The sequence below is a fragment of the Manis javanica genome, chromosome X (genome assembly GCF_040802235.1).
Source record: "Manis javanica isolate MJ-LG chromosome X, MJ_LKY, whole genome shotgun sequence".
In the NCBI taxonomy this organism is placed as follows: Eukaryota; Metazoa; Chordata; class Mammalia; order Pholidota; family Manidae; genus Manis; species Manis javanica.
Genome location: NC_133174.1, coordinates 73,028,210 through 73,044,164, shown reverse-complemented (window position 1 = coordinate 73,044,164; position 15,955 = coordinate 73,028,210). Strand labels below are relative to the sequence as shown.

Genomic DNA, 15,955 nt, shown 5'->3' with positions numbered 1-15,955 from the left:
TGTAACATTTGCCTATGTAACATGGCTCCACAAAGGGCCTTCCAATCCTCATGGCCAAACCCTCATTTTTGATGCCAGAAATTCTATTATTTCACTAGGATTTTGGTTATATTTAAGGCTCTGTCCATATGTAAACATTCAAATACACTTAAAGCTTTGCCAGTGTCATACAGATTACAGTATAGAATGAGTGAGTTACTCAATCTTGCAAGTTTTGATTTTGAAAAAAAGGGTATGAATAACTTGGAGACACTGCAGAGAGAAGCTGGAATCAGCACTGAAAGGGAGCAATACAAAGAGAAAAGGGAGATGGAAATAGAGAACAACTATTATTATTATTCATTCAGGCATTTATTGCCAAGCACTAAGGACTTCTAAATCCAGCCACAATGGACTGATGCTAATAGATGGCAGTAACTAATTCTGTACGTTTTATTGTTTTTTTTACTGGGATGTTGTTTATTTTGAATAGATTAGCTAGCTCCAGGTAAATTATTTTTTGTCAAGTGTCATTTTAGTTTAAACATTTTCTTTTGGATTATAAATTGAATTGGTGCTATGTGTATTATAAAGATAATATTGGAACACTAGAATTTATATGATCAATGTACACATTTTCCTAAGTTTATTTTTTTCTTCATTTCTTGCAGCAAACAGGACTTTGAGTCTACAGATCACGTAGGTGCAAAAATAGTTGAAAATCAAATATAGTTGATAACAAAGCAGATTCTGGTATTTGCAGTAATAATATTGTTTTGGTTTGGTACTTTTATTAGACTGGAAACACAGGTTAATAAAAGAAATAATGATCATTTCACCTTTAAAATGATATAACCATTTGTATCTTTGTAATGCCTGTACAAGTAATAATTGTAAAAGTAATCATTCGTACAAAAATGTTTTATCATATGTCACTTTACGATTAAATTTGTCTTTGGTTATCAGAATATGTAAAATTTCACTGACCACATACTGTTTGCTTTAGAAAACTGAAATATATATTAACTAAGTAAATATCAATTTTAGTTTTAATGTATTTTGGAACCTTGTGTGCCCCATACCAAATAGCCAGCAGCTTGAAATGTTTTATTTTTCAAGTATTAGTTCCATTATATATGTGCATTTTGTTAATAATTACTTCTAATGGAATAAGTCACCAAATAAAGAAGAAACTGCTTTCAATGTAATGAAAAAATATAATGGCCTCTTTAGTGCTAATTTTTCTTTATTTCCAATATATTGATACCCTGCTTTTATTAAAATAACTCAATAAGTCTTATATTGCCTTTAAGACATACTGGCTTAAACTCAGCTTCTCACTTAAAATTAGTTGAAGCATCTTAGTGTTGTTGTGGCAACATATTATTTTAAGCGACACCACTGCTTTATGTAAATTCTCAAAAAAATTAATTTTATTTTATTTCCCTAAATGTTCATTATTTAAAAAATCAGCTTCTAGAGTGGCATATCTATGACCCAACAAAACGTCCAGTTGTTGAAAGATACACTGAAATAAAGTGTTTAATGGGATTTAAGAGACCATCCTTTTGTTTTTAAACTGCTGTTTTTAAAAAATAGAAATGAAACATCTGATTCGTTGCCCAAAGCTTTTTCCTAAGATGCCGGGAATTCAGGGGTCTTTCCATAGTGTATGCAATATAATTGTTTTTTTAAAACCAAGAACTGATAAGGCTAGAAATGGAAGTTTGAAGTAACTATTGTGCAAAAATTGAAATAATCTTTCAATGTCCCTAAAAATTATGACCTGCTGCACAAAAGTCTGTGTGAACTGCTGACCCGAAGATCAAAATACAATGTATATCTGTTCAATGGATAAATTGTCTTTTCTTATAGTCGGAAGACATTGAATCCTTGATTCCTAATGGATTGTCAGAGTTTACAAAACAGCAAATTCGCTATATTCTGCAGGTGAGGTGGGGTCAAGTTTGTCAAGCTAACAAACTGCGAGCCTAGGATGCTTTCGTTAGTTATGAACATAAAGTTCTAAATAAAAATCCTGTTTCACAAGAGTTGATTATATTTTGATTAAACAAGGGTTCCATTACAGTTTAGTCAGACCCACAAAGACTAGCCTTGCATGACTAGTATTCAGGAAAGCACTGTGAAAGTGTTCTGTCTTATTCCCTGCTGTGGAATGCTCTTTTTCTCTCTCACTGCTGTAGTACAATGTGACTCTAATTTATGGCTTTTGCTTTCCTCTTCTGCATTCTATTTTCTAGTCCTCCCACTCTACCCTCTACAGTGAAAGATGGAAAGGCCAATGTCTTGCTTTCCTTGAATTGGATAAGGCTAGAGGCCACTAGAGCAGTAAATTACCCTACAGTGAAGGAAGAGACAGATTAAGACAGGTGCTAAGGAAATATGGCTAAAAAGATGAGTACACGTTTGAAAGAAAGAATTGTGAAGATAATCTAGTTTTGTCTAGTGAGGCCAATTTCTAAGTTTGAAATTTGGTGTCAAAGCTTTGTTGGTCAATCAAATATTGGATCTGGTGTCATATCTGTGAAATAATAAATGAAATATTTTTAGTGGCACATGGTCTGTATTTTAAAGAGACAGTGGAGTAAGGAACACAAATGCTCTGCAGAACCTCAGTCTTGGAAACATCCTTGGTATTATCTCTGGTGAGAGGATGTCCATCCAACATGCATTCAAGGCCTATTCCTTTGAAAAACTCTTGAGGATTTTTGCATGTAAGTTTATGAGGGACACCAGTCTGTAGTTTTCTTTCCTTTTATTCTCTTTGGTCTTGGTGTCAGGATAATACTAGCTTCATAAAATGCGTTGGGAAGTATTTCTTCCTTTTCTTTTTTTCTGAAAGAGATTCTATAGACTTGGTATTAATTCTTTAAACATTTGATACAACCCTTAAGTGAAAATATGTGGACCTTGAGATTTTTATGGGGGAGGGGGATTTAAAAATTTTTTAATTCAATTCCTTAATAGTTATCAGTTTGTTCACATGATCTGTTTTATATTGGGTGGTTTTGGTAGTTTGTGTTTTTCAAGGAGGTAGCCCATTTCATCTAAGTTCTCAAATTTATGTGTATATAGTTGTTCATAGTATTCTCTTATGGTTCTTTTACTGTCTGGGGGATTTGTATTATTATCCCCTGTTTAATTCCTGATACTAGTAATTTGTATCTTCTTTTTTTTTCTTCATCAGTTGCTGGAGGTTTATCAATTTTATTGATTTTTTTCAAAGAACAAGATTTTTACTTTTATTGATATTCTCTTGTTTTCTGGTTTCCACTTTAACTGATTTTTTGCTCTTGTCTGTATTACTTCATTTCTTTACTTGCTTTGGTTTATTTTGCTTTTCTTTGGCTAGTTTCTTGATATATGAAGTTAGATTATTAATTTGACACCTCTCTTATTTTCTAATGTAAGCACTTAGTGCTATAAATATCCACAGCACTTTAGCTATGCCCCACAATGTATATGTATTTACATTTTCTTTAACTTATGTATTTTTTATCTCCCTTTAGACTTCTGCTTTGACTGTGGATTATTTAGAAGTACACTGTTTAGTTTCCAAGTGTTTAGAGATATTCCCACTGTCCTGTTATTTACTTCTAGTTTGATTCCATTGTGATCAGAGAACATACTCCATATGAGATTAATTCTTTTGAAATAGTTAAGTTTTGTTGTATGGTCAAGGATATGTTCTATCTTGGTATATGTTCCATGAACACTAGAAAGGAATGTGTATCTGTTGTCAGATGGAGTGTTCTATTGTTGCTGATTAGATCCTTCAGTTGATGGCATTGTGTTGTTGAGTTCTATATTCTTGCTCATTTTCTGCCAACTCATTTTACCAGCTGCTGAGAAAGGGGTAAGGAAGTCTTCAGTTTTAACTGTGGATCTATTTCTCCTTTCAGTTACATCAGGTTTTGTTTCATACATTTTGAAGCTCTGTTCTTTGGTGCATTAACATTCAGGAATGCTATGTGCTCTTGGTGGATTGACACTTTTACCATTATGTAATGTCCCTCTGTGTCCCTGGTAATTTTCTTTGCTCTGAAGTCATTTTTATCTAATATCAATATAGCACTCGTGCTTTCTTTTGATTAATGTTTACATGGTATATCTTTTTTCCCCAACCTTTTAAGTATAATAAAAATTAATATATATTAATATATATATGCATATACATTAATTTTCATTATACTTAAAGTGAGTTTCTTGTAGAAAACACACAGTTGGGTCATTTATTTTTCTCACTCTGTCAAGCTCTGTCTTTTAATTGGTATATTTAGAAGAAGTTGTAATTAATGACATTTTAGGGCTATTTTTATTTCGTTTTGTTTTCTTTGTCCTGCTTTCCTGTGGATTATTTAAACATGTTTTAGAATTCCATTCTTATTTACTTCTAGTGCTTTTGAGTGTTTCTCTTAGGATAGCTTTTTCAGTAGTTGCTGTAAGCATTACATTATATATACATAATTTGTCCCAGGTACTGTTGTCAATATTTGATTAGTTTCGTGAACTGTAGAAAATGTTGTTTTCTTCATCTCTTTTTACCTTCCACATTCATATTATTCTTAAATATTTCCTCTACATACATTTAGAGCCACATCAGTGATATAATTTTCACTAATCATCAAATATAATTTAGAAAACACAATAGGAGAAGGAAGACCTACTCTATTTACCCATATTTTTGCTTACTTAGTTATCTCTTCCTTCTTAATGTTACAGATTCCTTCTTTTCATCATTTTCTTGCTCTTCAGGGGACTTCTGTTAGCCATTTTTTTAGGATAAGTCTGCTGGTGACAAGTTCTTTCCATTTTTCTTCATCTGAAAATGTCATTTCCTCTTCATTCTTAAGGATATTTTCATTGTCATTGGATACAGAATTTGCAGTTGATGATTCTTTTCTTTCAGCACTTAAGAACAGTGTGCCACTCTTTCTAGCCTACATGGTTTCTGATGAGAAATCTTCTGTTATTTGAATTGTTATTCCTAATAGTTAAGGTTTCTCTTGCTGCTTTGAAGATTTAGAATTTATCTTTAGTTTTAAGAAGTTTGATTTGTCTGGACATGGTTTTTCTGAGGGTTTATTCTGTTATGATTTTGCTCAACTTCTTGAATCTGTATTTTTATGATTTTTGCTAACTTGGGGAAGTTTTCAGCCATTATTTCTCCAAATACTTTTTCATCTCCACCCTCTTTCTTTTTTCCTTCTAGGACTCTGATAACATACGTGTTAGATATGTGTTATATTTCCACAGGTCTCTAAAGCTCTGTTCAGTTTTTTTTTCCAATCAATTTTCTCTCTGATGTTCAGACTCAGTACTTTCTATTGTTCTGTCTTCAAGTTCACTGATTCTTTGCTTTGTGCTCTTCATTCTGCTTTTTAATTCATCCATTGAGGCTTTTGTTTTCTTTTTATTTATTGAGCTTTTCTGTTCTAAAATTTCATTTAGTTCTTCTTTATATCTTCTATTTCTTTATTTCTTTTTTGAGATTTTCTGTTTCATTGCTGAGACTTTCTATTTTTTAATTTACTTCTGCAATTTCTTATTGAAGTATTTTTATTATGGCTGCTTTAAAAAATCCTTGTCAGACAACTCTAACATTTCTGTTTCCATGATGTTGGCACCTTTAATTGTTTTTCTTATCAAGTTGAGATTTTCCTGGTTCTTGGAATTATGACTTTTTTAATTGAAACATGGACATTTTGAGTATTATGTTATGATCCTGAATCTTATTCAATTCTTGTTTTAGCAGTCCTCCTCTGATGCTGAAGTGACAGAGGATGTGGGGGTTACTACCAGCTGGGGGTTGGAGTCCAGGGTCACCACTTAACCTCTGTTGACACTGGTCAGGGGAGGAGTTCCTTGTTTCCTCCTGGATGGGGATAGGAATTGTGACTCTCTAGTAGGCCCCCACTATTATCACCCTAGTTTGGACAGAAAGGAGTGCCTCACTACTGTTCTCCATTTGGCCTCCACTAATACTGCAAGGTGAGTGGCCTCATTTCCATTAGGCAGTGATCAAAGTCCTGACTGTCCACTAGGAATCCTCTGATATCATCCCAGCAGGGAGGTAGAGCAGTATCTCATTACTGCTGGATAAGGTGAAAGCCTAGGCTCCTTTCATATTCTCAAGCAAACTACAGTGCTTGAGGTCTCATCTTTGCCCAGTGGGGATGAAAGTCCCATCTCCCCACCCTGCCTTCCCTAACACTAACCTGGTGAATAGTGTCGATCCATCCTTTTAGAACCTCTTGAAGGGGAAAGTTTAGGCTCCCTTTTTGGCCTTTGATGGTTTAGGTGAGATTAGTGTTGAAGATTTTTTCATTTGGTATTTGTCTGGAGTAGACTGGTTATTATCTGAAAGTCCTCTACCTTGCTAGGCTGGTCTTTTTCACAGTCCTTTATTCAGAGAAAGCAGGCTTTTCTAGGGACTTTTTTTTGTCTGTATCCATTGATGTTTCTGGGTTACTGGCTTTCCCCAAACCATTCTGATATATAATGCAAAAAGAAAACCCAGGAACTCACTTCAGTTGTCACTTCTCAGGTCCCAGTGTTCCTAACCAGCCTTCTTCTTTTCACCTTTCAGAATCATTTTATATTTATTTTATACATAACATCCAGGGCTTTTGGTTATATTTAGCAGAGGAATAGGGAAAAGTACTTCTCTAGTTTTCTAGATATGGAAATTGCCTGGTTTGTAAACCATTTTTCTTTGAAGAAATAAGTTTAATCTACTGAAAGGGATTTTCCCCCCTCCTCTTTAAAATTTGATATGTTTCTATACTTCAAAGTTCGACTTACTATTATATTCTTCTCACCTCAGACAAAATCCATGCATTTGCAGCACATTTAGGTAGATACATTTTATTATTTAAGGGTTGACTGCTTCATATTTTCTAATCTTTAAACAAAGAATAAGAGTAAATTTGAGAATTTGCTGATAGATTTCCGTCTTATGAGAAAGATGATACTTCATCATGGGAAAAATAATAGACCCTTATTCTAATCACATAGCTATGATCTCCTCAGGAATGTTGCTTGAATTACCTATGCATGCTTTTGACAAAATGCCCTGTATCACTATTCTAATATTCCAATATTCCTATATCAAAAACTGTTTATAAAATTGCTTGTATCACTTATATTGCTTATATTACTTATTATTATCACTTATATTGCTGATTTTAAACACTAGTACAAATAAACTATAAATTGTTTTCTTCCTCTAGATGAGGGGTATGTGCGATAAATCACTCCGGCTAGTGTTGTCCACATTCAGTAACATACGGGAGGAGCTTGGACATCTTCAGAATGACTTGACAGTAACATTTATTTTGATTTTTCTTTCCAAAACCTTTCAGTTCCTAACCTCCTAATGTAGAAATCAAAGAATTCAGCCTACCGTTTTAAAATTTAATACAACACAATATTATGCTTACCCAGACATAGTTATTTTCTTGAAACAGTTAACTGGGGTTGACAGAGGAGAAAAGAGCTGTGTAATGTGAAAATGAAAAAAGTTGTGTGCACTCATTATTTAATTTACCACGAAGGTAATTTAATTCTTAAAGCCAAGAAGTAGCTTGTAAAATCAGAAAAATCTAACTAATTGAATGGGAATTTCCCCCTTTTCTGTACTAAAAAAGCATACTCTGAATTTCTTTGAATATTTGAAAACTTCTTTTTCAAAGAACTTAACCTTTTCTGTTCTCTATTTTAATTAGTGTTCTTTGTGCCATTAGCTAGATACTTCAGAATACTTTCCATACAGTGAATAACTTCTTGAGGACATTAGAGTGGATGTTTTGTTTCTGCAATCTGATGAACACAGTTATAATCTACTTTGAAAATCTACATGCAGGGATTAACGAGGAGTCTTTGTAGATTGGGGCAAAACATTAAAATATTTCAGAAGGTTCTGCTTCATTACACTTAGAATTAGTCAGCCCATCAAAATATCCCTTTCAATGCAGGTTTTTAAAGTTTCAATCCTTCTATATTCTGTATTTTGCTTGACTTTAAAGAATTCTGTTTTATTAATAAACTATAAATAAAACAAGTGCTTATTTAAGCCTTCCAGTCTAAACAAGTCTTTGTATTATGTGATTGTTGACAAGTTTCTATACTTCTGAGTCATAACAAATTATTTTGCTTCTAGTTACTGGAAAATGACAAGATAAACCTTGACAAAGACTTGGCATTCAAAGAAACTCAAATAAAAGAGTATGAAGAACTCTTGGCATCAGTGAGAGCAAATAATCGCCAACAGCAGGTAAGTTATATTTTCATTGATAGTAAATTAGACTGATAGCTTTTCATATGTACAATTACTGGCACATTGGACTTATGATATAAAATCCAGACACAATTAAAATATGATGGAACAATTTGTTCATATGAGAATTCAGTGATTTGGGGTATTTCCAGTGACTGAAAATCCTCATAGAAAAGCACATAACCTTATGTATTTAGATATAAACTACATACAATTCACAATTATTGGTGTTGGGTGATAAAAACTGTATAAATTCTAAAAGTCTAAGTTCACATTGTTGATAAAAAAGTTTTGTAGATCTTAACACATGTTTGTGCAATGAATAAATGAATGAATGAACTTTAGAAATGTTCTCCAGGTGTCTGAGCAGAGAGGATTCTTAAGAAATTATAGTGAGTCTCTAAGACTGATCCCTTCCTCATCTTTTCTCTCATGATGGTCCCCAATTTTTGCTAAGTTTACAGTTGTTACACAATTAGGTATGTGGCCATTTTGATGCCTACTAGATGGCAGGGTACTGTATTGTCAAAGAGCACAAGTCAGATTGCTAAATTGGTACACTGAAAATTCATCTAGTTTTGATTCCTTCTTATTAAAGACAGGCAAGTCAGACTAGAGGCAAGAATCTAATATCTTATACAGCTGATTTAACTCACCATTTAAAGTTAAATATGTAAGAAAACTGGGCATAGAAAAATATTTGCTTTATTTCATTGAATTATTCAACTAAAAGAGCACTCTCTCCCGAAAAGTAAAATGCACTTGTTTCATTTACTTTTGTCTTCTTTAAAGCAAGGACTTCAAGACTCAACCTCAAAATGCCAAGCACTGGAAGAAAACAATCTCTGTCTTCGACATACACTATCAGATATGGAATATAGACTAAAAGAACTGGAATATTGTAAGCATAATTTAGAACAAGAAAATAAAAATCTTAGAATACAGGTACTAAAATTTTGTTTTATATATATATTATTCATTAGTTATACCTCTGCAATCCTAGCACTGGCAATAGTGAAGACACACACACACACACACATACATACACACATATGTGTATGTATGTGTGTATATATATATATATATATATATATATAAAATGATCTGTTCATCTTGAGAAAATACATGCATTGCTTTCTGATGATCTCACATGCAGTTAGGTCTTATCTCACTGCCATTTGAGCTATATAATGCAATTCCTGAAAAGTTGCTCTCCTTATTTTAATATCTTATTTAATCATCTTTTTTTTCCTAATAATATGGTGATATAATATGCATTTCTACCATAACAATCAAATTACAGAAATTTATTTTGTCTTGTGTAGGTTTCTGAGACTTGCACAGGCCTGAGGCTACAGGCTAAAATGGATGAGATTGGCAACCATTACATGGAGATGCTAAAAAATTTAAGAATGGAGAAAGACAGAGAGATCTGCAAGCTAAGGGTATGTTAATCCTACACTGCATAAATAATACACAGGTCAGCACAAACTTTCTAATAAGATAATGATGGTTTAAATTTAAAGCTACAAAGATAAATCAACTAAAGGTAGAGTTTTAGGAATATGACACAGAACTTTTTGCTTAAATACATATTACAGTGTATAGAATATTGCTAAATTGTTTAAGATAATTTAGCTTAATTTTCTCTAGGAAAGCAAAAGAAGATAAATTTAGGGTTTTGGTTTCTAACTTTTATTCATTTATTTTTTGTTGTTGTTGGAGGTATCCTTTATGATCTTGCCTAAACATGTTTATGCAGGGAAGAGCAACATATGAGATTATCCAGCAAAGTCACAGTGGGTTCATAAAAATCCTTCTTTGACTTTGAGGGATGATACACAGCAAGTATGTTGTCAAGCACAAGGATAAAAAGTGTCGAATTGTTACTGTCATCAAAATTAGGGTGATATTTGTGAGAATAAGTATACATTGCTTCATACTGTAATTTTGTCAAACTGACTCTTAATTAACTGATACCTAAGTGTAGTTAGATACTTAAATATTTTAATGCAAAAACCAATCAGATTCTTCTTTCCCAATACCAATATACAATCTTTACTGAAAATAAAAGTGAAACGATATATAATTTGTCCAAAAGCTTACTGATTTTTCTGGCAGAATTCCTTCACCAGCATCATCTTTTCCATCCCTACATTATGAATAAAATTTTAATCTAACAGTCACCTATGCAAATATAATGTTGTAAAGAGGAAAATGGACAGGATTTAGAGTCAGAAGACCTGTCTTGGAGTTGTAACTGTGTTTCTCACTAACTGTGTGACTGCATCATTTATCCTCTCTGGATCTCATGTACCTGTTTGTAAATGAAGATTATAATAATACTTACTGCACAAAGCTGCTGTGAAAACTGAGATAAGTCACACAGGAGGAATATTTTGTGAAATGCAAATCATAATATAATATTTGTTATTGTTATTGAGTTTTCCTTAATTAGTACTTGAAGGAATCTGAAATGCCTGTTTTTTCAGTTTTATTTTAATCATTGTGGCCTAGGACTTTTACTTAGGTAATGCTTAGCCCTAAATAGTAAAGGCACTTTTAAAAAATGAGAAAGTCCCAATTGACATTGCAATTCATATTTTATATTCATAAAACTTTATGAATGCTTATAAATATTGGTGTTTTGCTCTCCATTTCATAACGAGCTGCATGACTTTATGTCAACCTTTCTGGAACTCAGTTACCTATTTTGTAAATAAGTATTACAATAATCTTTATTTCTTTTTAAATCTGTAGACTCAGTTAAACCACTACCAAAAAGATGTTTCAAGAAGAGAAGGAAGTTGCAGTGACTTCCAATTCAAACTTCATGAACTGACAAGCTTGCTGGAAGAGAAGAATTCCCTTATAAAGCGTCAGTCAGAGGTAAGAGAGAAAGGGGTAAGGGTGGAGATGAACAGCACAACTTCAACCTGTAGGATAAATACTTGCTGTGAACTAAAGAGCAGTTTTCCAAGGCTCATTTTTTTCATGAAGTGGAAAGTGACTGTGAAGTAGAAGATTCATATTTCAGGAGAAATACTTTAAATAAAATCTAGAATTGAAGCCAAAAATAAGGCCTATTGTGCATTTAATATTATTAAGACATTGATTTTCTATCTCGTTAGCAGTGAAACTCCCAGTAAGACTGTGAGCTCCTTATTAGATTATTAGCTGCTTCAGCAAGAGACTGTTATATCTCTCTCTGTACCTGTAGCATGTAGCCCAGGATCTTTTCTAATCTAAAGATTAGAAAGTTCTGAAGGAAGGAACTACCAAAAATGGTGGCTAATACTGTACTTTGTTATTGAACAAATGGTACTGGCACTAACGGTCAGTGTTGGACTCTGTTAGGACACTGTAGCTGCTTCCATATCAAAGTTCCAATATTTTTCTGCTGTGGCTATACTTTTCCAGCTTTTTAGGTAAAAACTTCCATACTTTCATCTTGAGAACCTCACTCATTCAATCTCATGTTACCCCTCAAATATAGAAATCCTATACCAGTTAGTGGACTCATGCACAAGCATATAATGTGACTTATTAGCTACCATGAAGCAAGAATATTTGGTATTCAACAAGTGGGGTTAGAATATTCTTATCTTAAGGCCAAAAAGGAAGGAAAAAAGAATTTCCTTAGTAACCTTGTTAAATAATCAAACATACTTCTTACCTCATGTTTCTACTATTTTTGAATGATTATATTGCCTTTTATTTGTAAGGAACTCTCAAAGTTGAAACAAGAAATATATTCATCTCATAACCAATTCACCAGTGGTGGAAGAACTACCGTTACCACTAAAAAGTAATGTATTTTTTTTATGAAATTTGAATATGGTTTCAGTTATTATATAATTCAAGTTATAGCATGTTTAACTGATATATACACCCCTAGACAGAGTTTGCTGTTGTCTTCAAGCCAGGAATTCTACTGAAGAATGGATATTTACAAAAAGACATAGCTATGATGGTCAATAAAATTCAGTAGCACATCTTTCCTGTATTCACAATATTTTATATACAATGGAAGTGAAAAGCAAATAATTCGATAACCAACCATATTACTTCGTATACTTTCAGTCGTGCACACCAGAAACCCAGCTTAAACTGGAAATTAGCTAATGCAGTTAATTGGGATTGCTTGGTAACCAGATGGATTTGTGTCTCTATCTCTCTCTATCTGTCTCTATCTCTTGGTTCTGTTCTTTACTGTACAGATGTCATTTTTAGGCAGGGTCTCCCTTCATCATAGCAATGACCACAGCTTGCATCCCAGCAATTTAGGAAAACCAAATAGAAAGTAATTCTTTATGAATAGTATCAGCAAAAGTCTATTTCAGATATTTCATATAAATAGAATAATACAAAATAGGTCTTTTGTGATTGGATTCTTTCACTTTGCATATTATTTTCAAGATTCACCCATGTTTTTTTATTTTTTTTTAATTTTGGTACCATTAATCTACAATTACATGAGGAACATTATGTTTACTAGACTCCCCACATCACAAAGACCCCCCACATTCCCCATTACACTGTCCATCAGCGTAGTAAGATGCTACCGAGTCACTACTTGTTATACAGCCCTCCCCGTACACCCTCTCATTATACATGCTAATCATAATGCCCCCTTTCTTCACCCCCCTTATCCCTCCCTTCCCACCCGTCCTCTCCAGTCCCTTTCTCTTTGGTAACTGTTAGTCCATTCTTGGGTTCTGTGAGTCTGCTGTTGTTTTGTTCCTTCAGTTTTTTCTTTGTTCTTATACTCCACAGATGAGTGAAATCATTTGATACTTGTCTTTCTCTGCCTGGCTTATTTCACTGAGTATAATACCCTCTAGCTCCATCCATGTTGTTGCAAATGGTAGGATTTGTTTTCTTCTTATGGCTGAATAGTATCCCATTGATGTGTGGAGCATTAAATAAATTCAATTTAGCTCAATTTAGTTGTTCACATCTACTATATCTTCAGAGAATTTCTGTTTACTTCTAATATTAATTATCTTGGAAGGCAGGCCAAAATTTCCAGCTGTAATTGTGAATTTGTTGATTTCTCCTTTCATTTGCTTAAGTTTTTCCTCATGTATATTGAATTTCTACTAGGAGGTACATAAACATCTAGGATTGTTATGTCCCACTGATGAATAAACTGTTACACCTTGATGAACTGATACCTTTATTATTATTTTAATATTTTAATCTCTACTAATCCTTCCTGTTCTGAAGGCTATATTATCTGATACTACTATAACTACTCCAGCTTTCTTCTGATTACAGAGCACATGAATATCTTTCCATTCTTTCACTTTATCTAAAAATTTGTTTCCATTTAATTTTTTAAAAATAAATAGTATATATAATTGGGTCTGTTCTTTTAAATCAGAGTGTAACAATCTTTGTTTTGCCTTTCAACTGAAGTGTTTAGACCATTTATATTTAATGTGATTATCTATGTGTTTGAGTTGAAATTAACCATCTTGCTCTTTGTTCTCTATATGTCCCATACTGTCTTTGTTCCCCTTTTCCTCTGTTCTCTTTTCCTTTTGGATTAATTATTTTTCATGATTGTATTTATCTATTTCACTGGCTTATTAAGTATACTTCTTTTTTATGATTGCTATAAGTCTTACAGTATTCTTTATCTTTATCACTGTCTACATTCAAATAATATATATCTTATCACATATAGCATACAAACTTCATGAGAATATATTTCCATTTCTCCATTTTTTTTGCTATTTCTGCCAAACTTATTTACTTTTACATATATTATAAATCCTCTAAATACAGTATTGTTTTTAAAGAAATACAATGTTTTAAATTCACTTATTTATCATTTCTGGTGCTATTCATTCTTTTGCTTAGATACAAGTTTACATCCAATATCATTTTCCCTGTGCTTGAAGGACTTCCTTTAACATTTCTTGTCAAGGTGCTCTGCTGATGAACATTTTTCTCCATTTTTTGTCTGAAAATAGTATTAGGCATTCATTGTTCAAAGTTATTTTTGTTGAGTATAGGTTAGCAAATTGATAGTTTTTTTATTTCAGTCCTTTAAAGATGTCATTCTACTGTCTTCTGACTTTCATTGAGTCTAATAAGGTGTTTACTGTTGATCTTTTTTTCACTTAGAGTAATTTTTTTCTCCCGCTGGCTATCTGTAAAATTCTTTATCACTGTATTACAGCAACTTGATAATGATGTGCCTCTGTGTTTTTCTTCATCATTCTTTTCCTTGAGGTTCACTAAGCTTCTTGTATCTGTGTTCATAATTTTCATCAAATTTGGAAACAATTTAGTCATTATTTCTTCAATTACACCAGTCCTGTAGACTTCAATTACACCTATATGAGTGTACCTGATATTCTCTATAACTAACTCATAATCTGTGCAATTTTTTTTGTATCATTAATGTACAATTACATGAGCAACAATATGGTTACTAGACTCCCCCATTATTTTATTTTATTTTTTTTGGAGAGGGCATCTCTCATATTTATTGATCAAATGGTTGTTAACAACAATAAAATTCTGTATAGGGGACTCAATGCACAGTCATTAATTAACCCCAAGCCTATATCACAACAGTCTCCAATCTTCTGAAGCATAACAAACAAGTTCTTACATGGTGAACAAGGTCTTACATAGTGAATAAGTTCTTACATGGTGAACAGTGCAAGGGCAGTCATATCACAGAAACTTTCGATTTTGATCACGCATCATGAACTATAAACAATCAAGTCAGATATGATTATTCATTTGATTTTTATACTTAATTTATATGTGAATCCCACATTTCTCCCTTATTATTATTTTTTTAAATAAAATGCTGAAGTGGTAGGTAGATGCAAGATAAAGGTAGAAAACATAATTTAGTGCTGTAAGAGGGCAAATGTAGATGATCAGGTCTGTGCCTATAGACTAAGTATTAATCCAAGCTAGACAAGGGCAACAAAACATCCACAGATGCAGAAGATTTCTCTCAAAACAGGGGGGGTGAGGTTCTAAGCCTCCCCTCTGTTGGTCCCCAATTTCTCTCCTAATGGCCCCCCTGCGACTGTGTCTGTCTTAGGTTGTTCCTTCCTTGAGGATTCTTACCCGTCTCTGGCTAACCAGTCATCTTCTGGGACCATTAGACTCCCCCATTATTAAGTCCCCACCACATACCCCATTATAGTCACTGTCCATCAGCATAGTAAGATGTTATAGAATCACCACTTCTCTGTGTTGTACTGCCTTCCCCATGCCCCCCAACATTATGTGTGCTAATCGTAATGCCCCTTTTCCCCCCTTACATCGCCATTCCCACACATCCTCCCCAGTCCCTTTCTCTTTGGTAACTGTTGGTCCATTCTTGGGTTCTGTGTGTCTGCTGCTGTTTCGTTCCTTCAGTTTTTTCTTTGTTATTACACTCCACAGAAGAGTGAAATCATTTGACAGTTGTCTTTCTCCACCTGGCTTATTTTACGGAGCATAATACCCTCTAGCTCCATTCATGTTGTTGCAAATGGTAGGATTTGTTTTATTCTTATGGCTGAATAATATTCCACTGTGTATATGTACCACATCTGCTTTATCCATTCATCTACTGATGGACACTTAGGTTGCTTCCATTTATTGGCTATTGTAAATAGTGCTGCGATAAACAGGGGTGCATATGTCTTTTTCAAACTG

The 15,955-nt window shown here is 33.3% G+C and overlaps 1 protein-coding gene across 1 annotated transcript in view; it reads left to right on the top strand.

Moving 5' to 3' along the window:
- POF1B (POF1B actin binding protein) overlaps nucleotides 1–15,955 on the top strand; it is a 97,508-nt gene that overhangs the window by 70,361 nt on the left and 11,192 nt on the right. The window contains exons 8-15 of the mRNA XM_017640166.3: nucleotides 651–678; nucleotides 1,855–1,929; nucleotides 7,233–7,325; nucleotides 8,162–8,275; nucleotides 9,071–9,223; nucleotides 9,604–9,723; nucleotides 11,039–11,167; nucleotides 12,004–12,086. Coding sequence (XP_017495655.1) covers nucleotides 651–678; nucleotides 1,855–1,929; nucleotides 7,233–7,325; nucleotides 8,162–8,275; nucleotides 9,071–9,223; nucleotides 9,604–9,723; nucleotides 11,039–11,167; nucleotides 12,004–12,086 — 795 coding nt within the window. The remainder of the gene's footprint in view (nucleotides 1–650; nucleotides 679–1,854; nucleotides 1,930–7,232; nucleotides 7,326–8,161; nucleotides 8,276–9,070; nucleotides 9,224–9,603; nucleotides 9,724–11,038; nucleotides 11,168–12,003; nucleotides 12,087–15,955) is intronic.